This window comes from Podarcis pityusensis (genome assembly GCF_964106645.2).
Source record: "Podarcis pityusensis genome assembly, chromosome: 1".
Taxonomy (NCBI): Eukaryota; Metazoa; Chordata; class Lepidosauria; order Squamata; family Lacertidae; genus Podarcis; species Podarcis pityusensis.
The window spans coordinates 116,032,907-116,049,041 of record NC_138028.1 but is presented as its reverse complement, the minus strand read 5'-3'; the positions used below and the strand labels follow the sequence as shown (position 1 = coordinate 116,049,041).

The following is a 16,135-nucleotide window of genomic DNA, read 5'->3' as shown; positions in this document are numbered from 1 at the left end:
CTACTACTTTATTATTTATACCCCGCCCATCTGGATGAGTTTCCTCAGCCACTCTGAGTGGCTTCCAATCGAGTGTTAAAAACAATACAGCATTAAATATTAAAAACTTCCCTAAATACTTAGGAAACTTTTATTAATAGTACATCATGACGTTGAATAGTCACTAAGGCAGAAATGTGGGACAATAGGGAGATGGAGTTAGAGGGGAAGGGGAGATAACAATTCAGAGTCCTAAATGAAAAGAACAGAGAATAATCCTGACATGAGTATTCATGTGATCACAAAAATGGCAGAGGGAGACAATTACAAGAATTTTATTATAGGCTACAAGTTACCACAGAGAAGATCAGAAATTAGTACTGAAACAAATTTACAGTGCTACAAGAAATTAAATCTTTCCCCACAGTTCTGCTTATTTTTGTTGGCTATTTTATTCTTTAAAACCTCTATACAGCCCCTTTCCAGGAAGTAAAATGTTGATAGGTTACCTTAAACTTGTCCACTTCTGCCTTTGAACATGTCGCATGGTAAGACAGCACCTGACCCAGAACAAATTAGGAGGGGAAGGGGAGAAATTCCACAAGTGAGAAGCTCAAATGAAATAGGAGCTTTAAGCAGTCTCTGAAAGGACTATTAAAATTATTTATTAATATTTATGCATCACTGTGAGATATTACATCACAGGTCATCAATTCTACTTGCAGCATTTACCTCCCAGATAATTTCTTAGGAAATGGTATTTCAGAAATACTGTAATGCCGCAGACAATGTTATTGTTCTGACGTGAAGAAAAATAATCCAAAGGAAAATAATTATGAGCTGAACCCAAGTGTGCACAGGAAGAAGGGAGCACTGGTGGAAATCAACACCCTCCCATGTGTATTCAGAATCAAATACCACTCATTCCACCCTTGTGTTGTTGGTTTTTTAAACCAAATTGTGATTGTTTTTCATCATTGCCTTCATCAATATTCAGATAAGAGTGTGATCAATCTTTATCTTCTAATAGAGCAGTATCTTAACAATTGATCAATTACATTTTTATGCTGAAATGATTTTTCAGTTACAGAGCCTTTATTTTGTACCTGGATGAGCCTTAAACATACTTTTGACTGTGATTATATACACAGCCATGGTGTGGACATTTGCATGCAGCTGCAATAGTTTTCAAATGTTTATTACAACTCATCCCCTGGCTGAGCTTTTCCAAGTCAGTGGAAAAGAAGCATGCCCATTCTTATCAACAACTTTCAAGCTACTATAAATGTCTGATTCCCCATTGCTTGTGCCACAGCTATCTAGAATTTTAAGCTTTCTTATCGTGTACGAATATCGTGTAGGAATACGACGAAATCACAGATCTGGACATAGAGTCCTGCTGGATCAGGAAATGGCCCATTTAGCGCAGCATCCTGTTCTCACAGTGGCCAACTAGATGCCCATGGGTCCTTGGAAAACACATCACCAAGATTGGATAGGAAACAGAAGAAAACTAACTTTCTCCCTCTTACATTGAGGAGCACGGGGAGCTAGGCAATAAATTAAATTAGAAATGCATGCATCTTATTTCTACGGCAGGAAGGACTAAAAATCTGTTAAACAAATAATAAATATATTAATTCTTCCCCCTAGTAAATGTGAAGTTGATTTACAGTGATACTCACATCAAGAGCCACAGATTGTTTTGCCCAGGATTTATTCACTTGGTCATACATTATTGTATTGTTGATGCCCAAGCCACAAAATATGACAAAAGCCTAGGAAAATAAATAAAAATAAATAAAAATTTGTAACATGTCATCTCCAGAGATCAACATTAGTTTATTTGTTAAGATGTTCTTTAAACACACAATTCTCTGGGAACCTGAGCCAGCTTGTTAAACATAAGGCAAAATAGCCATGATACCAACGCAATGGTATTGTTAGCACCTTATGTGAAGCTATAGCTTATTTCTGTTGTCTGAACAACACCTAAATCCAGCCCAGGAGCAGATGAACCACAGACGAATAGCAATGTGGAACCATATTTTTTTGTTGGCTTGCAAAATGGTGGTTACTTTTAACTATGGTTTGGCATTATGTTCAAACTGAACCATCTAATTTAACAATGGGTTCCCCTCCGCCCCACACACTTGTCAAGCTATAGAGGCAAATGGCAAAGGATGGAAGAAACTTTGCCTCTACAAGGAAACAGTTTTAAGAACCTGTAAGTCTAGATGGGACTCTGGGTGGTTTATTACATTGTGCATGCAATTGTTATATTTTCCTGATAAGGGAGATTGTGAGAAATTGTAGCCAAATATAACTAGCAAGCTTAGGGCTAGTTAACGCATGAAGGGGTTAAGATCACAGAACTGTATTCTCAGACTCAACTAAGTCATGTTCTAACCTGGAAGGAAGGTAAGTTTCCTTGTTTGTTCATTCTCCTTTCACCCTGTGAACTCAGTGAAATAGGATGTGCCTGAGCTTGCTCACTACAAGCTCAGAATACATACTTATTTATAGTTATTACACTATATTTTGTATGCCAAGATTTCTGCCTGTGTTTACTGTATGGAATAATGCATGAATCTGACCTTTGGAGTTTGTAAGTAAAGCATGTAAACTTACTAAGCATTTAAACTTACTTGTTCATTGCAAGAGGGACAGAGAGGGAAAGCACTGTAAGCAGCTAGAATTTAAAAGGTCTAACATTCCCACTGCGCTGCATGATTCTGTGTTTTAAGACTCTGCTGATGGGTCTCTCTCTCTCTCTCTCTTACATGAGTTTACTTGTCCTTCGATTCTGGATGTAGGCATTCAGCACATTCTTTTATCAATCACCTCACATAGGTGATGCATATGTTCCCCCTCCCCCAGGAGAAACAAGATATGGGTTAGTGTTACGTATAAATTCACTTATAGCATGTGGAATTCTGTCAGTATTGTGTGAGATAGTTGAAAACTACCCATTAGTCTAAAAGGCTGATGAACTACTGCAAAAAAAATACGTATTACCAGTTGAAGCAGTGTCGCTAGCAGCAGGCAAAACTAGTATACAGCACAAGACAATGGTCAATTCATATACAGAGCATCTCTGTTACCACAAAGCTATGGCTCGGGAGATCTACTGCAAAGCACTGTGGATAATAACAAGAGAAATGGAGCAACGATCCGATTCAGCATCAGGCAACTTCCTATGTTCCTAAATATACAAGTTTTTAGGTCCAGAGTAGTTTGAAATTAACCAATTCTATCTGATTAGTTATTCTCAAATTACAACTATTTTTGGAGGTAATTCTCCATCCTGGATTCAGTACTATCAACTGAAACATTTTCTAGCCTACAATTTTAGAACTGGGATGATGGAAGCAAAAACATCTCTGTCTGAATTACTACTATTTGAGGTGAAGAAACTGTAGAGGAAGAAATGGAAAGGGTTCTTGTTTTAGATCTATCATGCTCTTATAAGCTACAGAGTGGGAATTGAAAGCAGTAATTTTCAAACCAAATGGAATAATACTTTGGGAATTGATATTTCAGATTCTGTTTGGCACTTCATTTTTACAAAAGGCCCTGCAGCCTCTCCATGTAGAAAACTGAAGGAAAGCCATTACAAAGGTCCTTTAAAGCTCCATCTCATCTGGCAAAAATATATAATAGTTACTGTGAGAAATGCTGGAAATGTTACTAATACTGATAGTTCCCATACTTGGTGGAGTTGCAATAAGACTGAGAAAGTCTGGAAGTTGTTACTAGGATCTTTATCAGGATTAATAATTCTCAGAATGCAGCCTAGCCACCCTTACAAGAAAATCCATTCTAGTACTTTCACTGGTATTCATTTAGGAGTATATGTAAAATAAGATCAGGAAGGATATGCCTTTTTGCGTACAACACAAGTATAAAAGAGACTCCACTTGCAGAAATACATAGGCTGTATTCCAGCCCAAGTTTAGCAAATCCCGTTGTTATGAACAGGAGAATTGCAATCCAAACCTACATAAATTTGTTGAGAAGCAACTTCCAGAGTGTTCAGTGGAGCACAATCTCAAGTAAATGTGCAGGGGCTGAAGCCTTAAAGCAAGCAATTACTTCAGCCCTGCGGAAACAAATAAACATCAATGTCAAAGCTGGATTGGGTCCATTACCTGTACCGCTCAAGTAGAAGTCCCTGCTGCAAACTTAACATTTCTCACCTCAAAGAGTCGCTGGTCGGCATCATCGAACGGTTTCCCATCAAGCCTATTCAGCACTTGAGCTACTCCTGTGGAAAGTTAGCAAACATAGTTCATTTTATACATTAATTCATAGCTCCTTGTATTGTAGTAGTTACTGGCTTATTTATCAAAACTGTATGCGTCAGCTAAACCAAATGGGGGAAACTCTCTCCTATGCCTGGTCACATTGGCTTAATTAATTAGGCTGTTAGCTGGGCTGTCTTAAATCCTGTATCCTACGAATCTTAAGGTCAACATATTATATAGTGAGCATATCTCAGTATTTTACAGCTAAACTAGAAAAAGCTAAAAATATAGAGGGGATGGAAGCAATAAAAAACAAACAAACAAACAAACAAACAAACATTATATCTATTAAAACATGGAGATCGTTACAATAAAAACATCAAAGCACCAGCTCGTTCCTTAAAAACAGTTACCAAAAGCCTGTTGGAACAAAAAGTCTACAACTTCAGGCTGAAAGCCAACAAGTAAGAAGCCAGCCAATGTAGCTTCTCTAAGGAGGGAGTTCTGAAGTTTAACAGCACAACCACATTAGTCATTATTGAGTGATATCTTACCAATTATTTGGTGACTGCTATTCCATATAGGGACACAGAGAACAGATCTTATATGAAAGCCAGAAATCTGGTCAGCCTAGGACATGAAAACAATACAATTAGTGACTAGCATGGTATATGACTTAGCATTTGTCCAACACGTCTAGCAAGTGATAGAAGGTTGCACTACTAAAAACCAAGTGAAATTCAAATACAGTACATGTATACAGACTGTACTACTTCCAAGCCCAAAGTGAGCAGGATTTCAACCCTTGACCCTTACATTAGCCTATATGGGAAATTGTCCAAATACATAGAAGGATCCAGATCTGTGCAAGATTGCAGGCACATAACTATGCATGACTGCTAGTTAGTGCATGAAGGGGTTAAAGATCACAGAGCTGTACTGCTGGATAGGCTCAGCTAGATCTGGAGAGGGAGAAAGTTCACCCTCTCCTTCTGCATATGTTTTGGCATTAACTGTATTTCTGAAAAGCTGAATAAATTAAAACCCACTATTTCCACTGTAAATTAGTCCCGGGAGTTTATCTCAAATATATCGGTTTTTTAAAACATGACTGTGATGACCTAGAAGGCATTTCTTGACAGGTTTCCTATGAACTGAAAACTCTGTAAAATACAGCTTCAGTTGGAATAGCACCATGTACACTGTTCTGAGCTTTGTGGAGGATGAATAATATACAAATACAATACAAAAATATTACCTACAGTGGCTCTAGGGCACTATGATGTCTCCATCTAATTCCCTGCACTATTTTAAAATTTGACTTTCCCCTCAGATTTTATGCCTTTCAGTATAAATCATCTCAAGCCTACATCTCAGAATATTCTTTCTGAAGTATGCTACAAAACCTATTTATCTAAAAACTATCATTTGAAGCAGAACACATCTCCTGTTAGCATACATTTTATTAGATTTTGAATACTTTACATGGTTCTCCAAAATCTAAAGATCATGTCTAAAGAGGAGGAATACATTTGTAAGTTAATAAATAGTGGAAAGAGTTTTCAATAACAGCCAAGCAGTCTCGTTGCTGTTGTTTTGTAAAGCACACTATTGGATGCTGACTGCGTAGTCACATGTTGACTCTAACAATACTGGGGCTGCTCTGAGTATGCCCTGTGTTTTATTTTATCTACCTAATTCTCCCCTTCCAGCAATCACGATTGCATTGCAGTTGTGATAGTTAAGCCTCTGACAGTGGTTGAACTGGACAAGTGCAACTGCTTAGGAAATTTAGTTATTCTCAGATTGGGGTTATCAACATGGTGCCCACAGGCAATCAGACCCCCCCATGGTGCCCCCCCATGTTAAACCACTCAATGTTTATATTTTTAGAATTGAGTTCTTTGGGGGAGGCTACTTTTTGACATTCGGAACATGTCTGTTTTTTGGTGGATGGTGTCTGATTTTTATTGTCTGTGGGGCGGGGGTTTGTGGGGGGGAGTTGTAGGTGTTTTCTGCCTTCTTTGGGGGGAGCCTGGGTATCAGGAAGTTTTTATTCTGTGAAATGAGAATGTTGTGGTGTGGACAACAAATGTGTCCCCATGCCCCAAAAGGTTGGATACTCCTGCTCTAGGAATTGAAGTAGTTTGCAGTCCACCTTCTATGAGGCATGGGGAAGTTGTTAGTTTGTATGGTATTAAAACTTCACACAAGTGCAGTCTGGGAGCTGGAAAAAAAATCCTTAAAGCAGAGAAAGCAATAGGCAGGGAGCCCAGAGGCAAGCATGTTAAAGGAAGAGTGCAGGTAGTCCAACAGTTAAGAAAAGGGAGACTCAATGAAGAAATGGAAAATGAGGATTGGGGAAAAAGGTACAGGAAAAGTGGAACTGGGACAGCAGGAATGGATCAGAGGGAAAGCTCTGAATAAACCTCACAGAACTGAAGATTCTGAAAAGCTCTATAGTGGAGGAGAGGGTGGAAGGGGTATTAGGAAGGCTGCTCAAGACAGGGTGGCTGAAGGAACTGGTAAAAAGTAAATTGTGGCCTCAAAAGCAGTAGTTTGAAGAAAAGGTGGCTGGTAGACACATGGAGCTGATGAAATGTGGAGGCATGGTAAAAGGACTAACGTAAGATTGCTTGCCCGAAACTGTTCGACCCCTTCCAGTCTCCGATTCAAATACTCAAAGGGGGCCTGATTCCCACTGCCCAACATGGGGGTGTGGGGAGAACACTCACTGTGAGGGCCAGGCTGGGCTAAGAGATAATGGAAATGGCTCCCACACGGGAGAGGCCTTCTGTGCATTTTCTCCTCCTTCCAGTTGTTTCAAAAAGTAAAGATACTGCCAGCATACACACTGCAGCATCTTCACGTCTGAAAGTACCAGGGGAAGGAGGAGAGACCTGGTGGGCCTCTCCCACCTCCCTTAAGGGGTGAGTGCCCCTTGAGGGACATGGGCAGAGTAGTGAGTGGAGGAGGGATGGGGTTTAAACCAACAGAATCAAGAAAGGCATCTGTGGGGCTGTGCCAACCCTGATTTTTGCTCATTTTATTCTGAGCCTGGACACTCACATTTGCTGTGACTCGGCCCACCCCATCTCTGGAAAGCAGGACTGAGAGAAAGCTAGGGACCTAATAGGGGAGGGGCTGTGTGCTATTACTGGTAGGAAGGAAGTGGGAAGACTTGCTGGTTTGGTAGGCTGGGAATTATGGGCTAAAGGCATGTAGGATGTCGCAACTAGTGAGAATGTGGGGAGCCCTGGTTTCTATTTCCATTGCTGGTTCTGACCTTACTAATCCTAAAGAGACAAGGAGGGCTGAAAAGAAGTGAGGGTGGGAGCAGAAAGATTTGAATTAACTATCCAACAATCTGGTTGCTAGTATGCAGCTATTACCACATAAATGACTAAACCTAATGGAATAAAGTTAATTCAGAAGAGGGAGAGTAGTTGTGACCTGAATATGGTTATGCCAGCATCTGATCCGTTGATAAAATGAACACTGAGCCAGCAGAGCAATTTATAAACATGATTCAAATCACAACTGAAGGCATTGGATATAATGGAAGTAGCTAAGATTTTGTGATTTAAGAGAATACAGAGGTGTGTAATTATGTAGGTAGAGGACGCCTTACTTCCGCATCAAAGCGAGGATCTTGATATGCATCGCTGATGTTCACTGGGAGTCCCGTGGAAGCTACGAGTTCAGCAATACTATTATTTACTAGCCAGTCTGAATAAGATGAAGACGGTTTCTCCAAACTGTCTTTGAAGCTATCATAAAGGCAGAGCAGAGGAAGAAAAGGGTATAGTCACTGTTGCTTGAAAGCCCATCTTCATAAGTCTGGAAAGCATAGCCTTATATCAGGATTACCTATAAAAATTCAGAGCAGCTCAATGGCATTAGGTACAGAATAATACATCCGTTTTATTTATATGCTTATTTCCAGTGTTTATTTATTTTTAAAGAAATGTAGGATGTGATCAAAGCGGCTAAACAAGGAAATTTCAATAAATATGCAAAAAGGTAACAGTAAAATAGGACACTGTGGTTATGTAAAAAAGCAGAGAGAACTCAATTAACAGCAACAGACAGATCCTGAAAGATGAATCCCGGGAAAGGTTTGCTGAAATAAACCTGGGTCGGTTTGGATGATATATTTGGAGTGGTGAAGCCAAGCACTGGTCCGTTCATCTTTCTCGCAGCATATATGAAAGTGGCCCAAAGTGGCTGGCCTAAAATATTCTGCTCTCGGGAGTGAAGGGCAAGATGGCACCTCTCCATTCCACATACACAAGCTGACGAGGTTGGCAGCTGAATCTTGAAGGACAGCATCTTCCACTGAACTTGGGGGCATCATGCTAGATAAGAAGGCATGAGGCAGATTGCATTGTACACCAAGCTCTGTCCTCCAACACCTTACACCTGCTCTGTGCCCCCAACTCTATGTCCCCTACTTATGCAGCTGACCCCCTCGAAAAAAAGGTCTTGACATGCTGTCCCCCATGTGAACATGCAATGTGAGGGTGGAGACTGCTACACCAGGGAGGGCAGTGTGCTCTCGCTCTTCTCCACGCGACAGGCCAAAATATATAATCCAAAGTGACTGCAAAGGGGCCAGGTAAATTTCTCAAGGGAGACTGTTCAAAATGACAGATTCCATTGCTGAAAACATCTAATTACAGGGGAACTCAAAGAAGCAGAGAGTTTCTTCTTATGGTTATTTAGAACTTTGAAAGGTCTATATATAAACACTTAGTATTGAGTCTCGAGAATGAGAATTGTAAACCAACGTAGACGGTAGAGCAGGGATTGCCAGCTAGTAAGAACATTTTAAGAGTCCTGGGGGCACCAATCACAATGGCTGCCACGGAGGCGGCATGCAGTAACATAAAACTGGAGTGAACCCCCAGTGTTTTAAATAATGCTTCACTGCCGAGGTTGCATAAAAATAAAGCGCAACCTCAACATTTATAGAGTGAAGTAATATTTAAAGAATCCAGATGGATGAACACTGCAGACTCTAGCATGCTACCAGGGTAGTGCAGACATTTATCTCATAGAGGTTGCATCCTTAGAGGATACTTTCTCCATTTTCCTTATAATTGAAGGCGATGATGGGGACTGGAACACACAGGGTCTGCATCCCTACTTTAAAAGTCAATGCAGAATGCTTAGAACTCTAATTGGAGTGTACAGTGGAACCTTGGGTGTCGAACATAATCCGTTCCAGAAGACCATTCGACTTCCAAAACGTTTGACAACTGAGGCGCAATGGGTGGTCGTCAATTTCAATGGAGAAAATTGAGAAACACGCCTCGGAAGCCGTTTCTGAGGTGCGTTCGAAAACGGAAGCAATTACTTCCAGGTTTTCAGCATTTGAAAACCAAAATGTTCGGCTTCCGAGATGCTCAAAAACCGAGGTTCCACTGTATTACTATGGTACAGAATAACTCTTCCATTAATTTAATGCCATTTCAAAATCACATTCAAGGCTGTTACATAAATTTCTTTTTTAGCAACGTAACACAAGCAGCTCAATTCACAACCAAATTAAGGTGAAGTGTCTGGATCTAACTCAATTTGCATCAACTCTTCAATGGAACAAATCAGAACTCATTCCAAGTATTTTGGCTTAATATGCATGTGAGTGACTGAATGAGAGGCTTCACGACGACATCCTCAAAGAAATCTCTGTTTACAGTCAAAACTTCAGCAAAAGCCTAAGATATGAGCCATCATATGAACAGGGGGATGAATAAGCAACATCATATTCAGCTAATTTTGTAAGTTAAAAGTAAAAAGAAAATTTAAAAAACTGAAGGAAAGCAACATAAGTTTTCTAACTGTTTTGAATAAAATACCATGACTATCAGTCTCAGAGCAGAGCATACTGAGACAAAAGAGAAATGGATCAGCCACAAAGCAGCTGGATCTATCAGCCACAGAAAAGGGAATAATTTTTAGCTAGCTGCATAATTCTCCATAGACTGGTGTTCTCAGTTTAAAAGGAAAAAGTTTTATAAATAAAACTTACTTAAAAAGAAAACAGGACAGCAAGTCTTAGAAAAATCTCACTCACATGGTTTTCAGTTCAAATAATAAAGTTATACAATACATGCTTTGATAGCAGGATAACATCTAAATGTGTAAAGGTGCAGAAATGAAGCATCTTGTTCAATGTTTTCAGTTTATTTCAGCAGCTTCAGGAACACTGAGGGGAAAAGAGCCTTTGAGGGCAAGGTTCCAATTACCAAAGCACAGAGCTCATAATTGTGTATCTTGCAAAATCCATCATGAAGCGGGCAGAGATTTAAAGCGCACAGCATCAATTAAGATCTTGACATTATTATATGACAGGGGGATGAAATCAGTACTAGATTATGTGTGACAGGTTTTAGGAGAAGCAGAATGCATCCAAGTTAACAAAGCAAGAAATAATTCAAGTGGGGGTTCAAACAGTAGGCTGCCTAAACCTCAAGCAAATTTGTGCTTATTGCTACATGCTTACTGCTGCAACTGATTCCATCCAGATGCTGTGGATTACAGATCCTATCACCCCTGACCATGCTGATGGGAGTTGGAACCCAAAACTTCTGGAAGGCACCATGTTGGTTACTCTTGCTCTAGAGATACTCTATCAAATGAGAGTTTCTTTTAGATTTGGGTTTTCAAAACTTGGGTCTCCAGCTGTTGCTGTACTACAACTCCCACTATCCATAGTTAACAGGACCTATGGTCAGGGATGATGGGAATTGTAGTCCCCAAACAGCTGGAGACCCAAGTTTGGAAACCCTGTTTTTAGAAGGTGGTTCATCTGAATTTGGAGGAGAGTCAATCTATGTTGAACATACTTAGCAATCAGGTTTGTACTTTCGGTGTACTGTAAGCTCCTTACTTTGAGTAGACACATAGTGTTGGTGGCACAAAGTGTTTTCCATCAACTTAGGTTGCTGCATTAGTAGCAACTCTTCTTGAGAGAGGTAACCTGATCACAATAATCCATTGTCTCGCATCACCAGGTCTACTGGTTACCATAACTTCTTGTAGTTTATGCAGGCACTAAACCTATACCTGCACCACCTGAGAAAAGTATTATTTTCTCTGGTACACCATACTGTAAAATGAAATACTTAAAAGAAACAGCACAAGATGGAGGAAGGGAAGCCCTGCAAATTTTGTGCAACGTAAGAAATTGTGAATTAAGCTAATTGAATAGAAAAGATACTAAATTCAGGCCTTTGGGGGGGATCACCTTTATGAAACAGCTATTCACAGACAGTCCAACAATCAATTATTATTCATTAAAACATAATCCATTGCAATATAAAACATGAGGTCTAACCTATTCTCTGCATCTGCACTGCATTTTGGAGACATCAACTCGAAGGATTTGGTGAATTTCACTACCTGTCATGGTAAAATAAATACACATGAGTCTCAGATTCCCCCCCTCAGACTTTTTAAAAGCACAACAGTGGAAAAACACACGTTCAAGTGATAAACAGTAAACACAAAGCAACTCTCTATGCTCACTGCATAAAGCCCACTTTCCCCAATTAAATAATGCTGAGTAAATGCAAAACTCATTGACTGCAAAATGATTGCTCATATAGATTAGAGTCACAACTCCAGATCACAAAGTTTGCCTCCATAGCATTATTTTTCACTTTAATGGCTCTCATGGTGAAGCATGTTGAATATTTTCCTTGTTTTTCCCCAACCATGTTTTCGTAAGTAATTCTTATTTTGTTCATCCCTAGCTAGAAGGAGCAGTGGTCACCGATGATGGGAACTGTAGTCCAAAAACAGCTGGAGAACCAAGTTTGGGAAACCCTGATCCAGAATTAGGTTTGGCAGCAAGGCCCTGCCTTGGAAACTCACTGTTAGTTAAGAGACCCATTAGTGGCTTGCAACCTGACCTAAGTTCTCAGCAGAAGCACTTCTACCATACAAAACTAGGGTATAAAAATGAAGAAATGTATACTTATTAGGGTCTTTTTGGTGGTATTAAATTATGAAATACCAATAAATAAGTAAAATTAAACTTTCACAGTGCCAGCTTACTCTTCAACATCAGGAAGATAATAATCATTACACTAGTAGAGGAATATTCCCTGCCATGCACTCATTTTTTGGCATCAGTCAAAATAGCAGACAAGAAGCTTATATTCTTATATAATAAGAGTGACAAGAGTCCAACTGAAACTAGTAGCTCCAAACTATAATGAAACCGCCACAGGCAACAGGGATCTGAACACCGACCAATTGCTTAGCTGTAACTTCCATGCCTAAAAGACATTGTCAGGTGGTCTCCTCAGTACTGTCTGTTTCTTGAAGAATAGAAATACATTTACAAAGCAGTACACACAACATTCACCTTGCTTCTTACACATCTCACGATTCTAGCACTTGTCAATACAAAGTGAAGCTTGCTGCCTAGTTTGTCTCGGTGGTAATACCCCATCTATCTTCTGACAGCCACCTCCAGCAATTCTTCGGTTGCTTCCACATACTTGTGTTTTAACCAAATGTCACAGCACTAGTGGGTAAGTGACTGACATGCTGATTCAGAGCACCAATCAATCATAAATCACACTTTCAGGCAGAGAAAGCAGGGCAGTTCCTGTAGCAATTGTCACAGGGTGAGGGGTGGGGGCAGGGAGTTTGTTGCAGTCACTGTTATAAACAGTGATGATAGCTCAAAACACCATAAGGAGGAGTGAGAAAAAGCACTCTCTGTCTTGGGTGCTGTTATTTCTGTTACCATTGCTCCTAGCAGCAATGAAGGTGGGGGGAGCATTTAGGGACTTGGTAACAGAGGAAAGGTTGCATGCCATTTCTCTGTGCCACCCACCTAAGATTTAACAGACAAACCAAAGTCTCCAATGAAAGCAAAGGGACACGCCATTTTGGTGAACCAGAGTAAATCTCACGGGAATGTCTGGAGAATGCTCTGAGTGTTATCATGGTGTCTGATGTGAGAAGCAAACAACTCAGCTTGGCCTGGTTGCCTGGCTTGAGCTCCTGACTAAGTTAGTGACCTGGTATCCCCAAGGTCTTTGTGCAGACTGGGTGAGAGCAAGAGCAGAAGGATTTGGGAACACAAAACTGGAGAAAGAAGCAGACAAACATGTGTGTCAGTCTCTGAAGATCCGCCTGCTTCAAGATTAAGATGCTGGGACTTAACTGAGAATGATTTATGAAATGTATTTTATTATATGCACATTTAGACTTAACGTGCCCAACATGTTAAGAGATAATGACAGCAGTCTGAATGTGCACTTAAAATACCACAAAGTCAGCTTCTCACCATGTGTGCAAAGGCACAACACGAACACGTACTTGCAATCATGCATGTAAGCAAGCCCCTGCACCTTTCCCTTTCATGAAGACTTGTTCCTACTTGCCCAAGCATGACTATATCATTAGGAGAATGTGTTTCTGCCTTATTTACTGGCTACAGGGAGCCATCTATGGGTATAAGCTCTCCAAGTTAGGATGACTACTGCTATTTATACATTAGTGTTTAGTTCACCTAAGGGTCTCCCTAGAGTACTCAGAATCTTGTTAAGAGCAGCAATAAGCATATGAGACCAGACAGAAGCACAGGCCAATAGAATAAGCCAGCATTGGCCAATATGTCAGCAATGAGTCATATCCTATCAAATAAAGTATACCAAGGGGATTTTTTGTTTGTTTGTTTTAGAGGCAAGTGATTTTCCACCCTTGTCAAATTTTCAAGTGAGGGATTAGTAAACTGCACTGTACAAAATTCAAGGTTACAAAACGGTCACTCTGGGCATATCTGTACTACAAACGTATACGGGTCTTATGGCAGTTCCACTGTCATGGCTTCCTCAAAGACTCTGGAAACTGAAATTTTGTAAGGGTGCTGATAATTCTTAGCCAGATGCCCTCCTAGTCCATTACTATTGCCAGGATCCTCTGGGAAGAGGGAGCCACTCTTAAACAACTATGTGTCAGTGGTGTAGTTATACTCATCCTGATATAATTCAAATGTTAAGATGAAGATATAATAATGAAAATACTCCTTTTAAAAATAGAAAATGTGATCAAAAGAAATGCACTGTGTTACATAAGGAACCAAAGGGGGGGTGGCGAGGAAGGGGGGAATTATCACTCATCTTCAAGATGTGACAGAGACACACTTTCCCTCCAAATCACAGAGAAGATAAAAAAAGAACTCCAGGTATCACGGGAGGACTCAAATCCCTAATAGGTGACTTTTGCATCCACAGTAGGAGCCGATTTCTCCAACCCCTAGGTATGACTCTACAGCTGGGAGAAAAGTTGCAGGTTGTTTGGCAGCTATGTGATGAAGCAGTGTCAAATTGCCAACTGGTGGCTTTTTCTGTTGGAGCAGACCAGTGGCAGGGGAAACACTGACTGCTACTGCTCAAAAATACCCTACCCATCTTCACACACACATCCCAAATGAGGGAAGCATTGACTGCTGCTTCCTGCAGGTGCAGGGAACACCACAGGACAGCAACACACATCAGTTTCATATTCCTTCCTGAAGTTTCTCTCAATAAATCATGAACAGAGGGAAGCATTGGGCACCACTGGCCAAACTCGCTCCATTCATCTTCAGGCGGCAACGCCCAATAAAACACTCATCCCCCAACTACCAGCCTTCATGGAGGAGCATAGGAGCCAACTCCTAGGGGTCGTGGGGTCTTCAGCCTCCCCAAATAAAATATTTGAGCCCCCCCCCAAGTTGATGGGCATTGCCATTCAAATGGTGTGTGTGCACCACGTCATGCGATCGATTATGTGGAGCAGGGCTTACCCCCCCCCATTTTTTTGTTCAAGTTGGCATCCCTGTGGGGGGGAAAGTAGCAGAACTAGCAACTAAATTCTTTGGCAAGGGCAGCCAAAAGTGTGTGACCCCTGTACAAAGGTAAGCATTTTACTTTGTCGTTATATCTTGCAAGAGAATTTACCGAGTAGTAACCTGAAATCTGAAACACTACTTACGGGAGACTCAATGTCTTCGAGCAGCAATACCGAGCAGCGGTCACACTTTAGTAGAGTTTGGGCTCGGTGCATAATCTTCTTCACAATTTTCTCTAGGTCTGTCTGTTCTTCAAATAGATCATTAACCACCTCCAGCAAGGCCTACATACATGGGAGGGACAGCTATTACAATTCGGATAAATTATTGGACAATTCCCCCCCCCCCAAACAAGACTTCTAAAAGTACCAGTTACTGTATAAAACTTACTGGCTTTGTAATATGGGCTTACTCCTAAATTAAATTTAGGTGCCCAAAACAGCAATGGGCAAATGTCCCTGTAAAAGATCACGGAAATCAGCGTTTTGTTTGCTCATTTTCTCAATGGGGCCAGGATAAAAGGCTACTTCAGTGTTTCATGTATGCCTTAAGCTATACCAATTAATGGAATTGATTGCATTAGGACTCTGTTTGAAGCGTCCTTCCTCCCAGACTTTCCTCAGACACACAGGTTCTTTTTGCCAAGATCTATCCCTAGCCTTATATGCCAAACTACTTGATGTGTCAAGTTGCAATAAAGTTGTGTCCTGTTGCTCTCCTGAATATGTGCCAGATCCCTAACCCCTGGCCTCCCGATTTCCTCACAAATGTCACTGACACGATCGGGGGGGGGGGGGTCAAAGACTCCCACTGAAATGTCAAAAATAAAGACTATTTTTTTTTCTACAGTAGTCAAGTCGTACAGAACACAAGAAAGCTCTTTGCAATGCTTGTGCATTGTGCTCTCATGAGCTGCACACTGTAACATCCTGGTAAAGCTTTTAGTGGTCACCATGTTGGCATCATAATGTAAGCGGAAAGGAATTACTTTAGAATTACTACTGGTAGATAAAAAATTCAGGTAAAAACATCCGCAGCTGCAAGATACCCT

General features: G+C 40.6%; 1 protein-coding gene across 8 annotated transcripts in view; it reads right to left on the bottom strand.

The window, feature by feature from the left end:
• PDE11A (phosphodiesterase 11A) overlaps positions 1-16,135 on the bottom strand; it is a 162,191-nt gene that overhangs the window by 87,514 nt on the left and 58,542 nt on the right. For 7 of the 8 annotated variants that reach the window (XR_013991157.1, XM_081023757.1, XM_081023758.1 and 4 more), the window contains 7 exons: positions 15,228-15,368; positions 11,569-11,633; positions 7,858-7,996; positions 4,781-4,856; positions 4,179-4,246; positions 1,665-1,757; positions 489-539 (listed from right to left, as the gene is read on the bottom strand). Coding sequence is in view for 7 of the 8 variants with exons in the window: in XM_081023757.1 (XP_080879883.1) it covers positions 489-539; positions 1,665-1,757; positions 4,179-4,246; positions 4,781-4,856; positions 7,858-7,996; positions 11,569-11,633; positions 15,228-15,368 (633 nt within the window). In the remaining variant the exon portion in view is untranslated. Of the gene's footprint in view, positions 1-488; positions 540-1,664; positions 1,758-4,178; positions 4,247-4,780; positions 4,857-7,857; positions 7,997-11,568; positions 11,634-12,603; positions 12,757-15,227; positions 15,369-16,135 lie in introns of those variants that run through there. The other variant, XM_081023763.1, reaches the window with a different exon arrangement.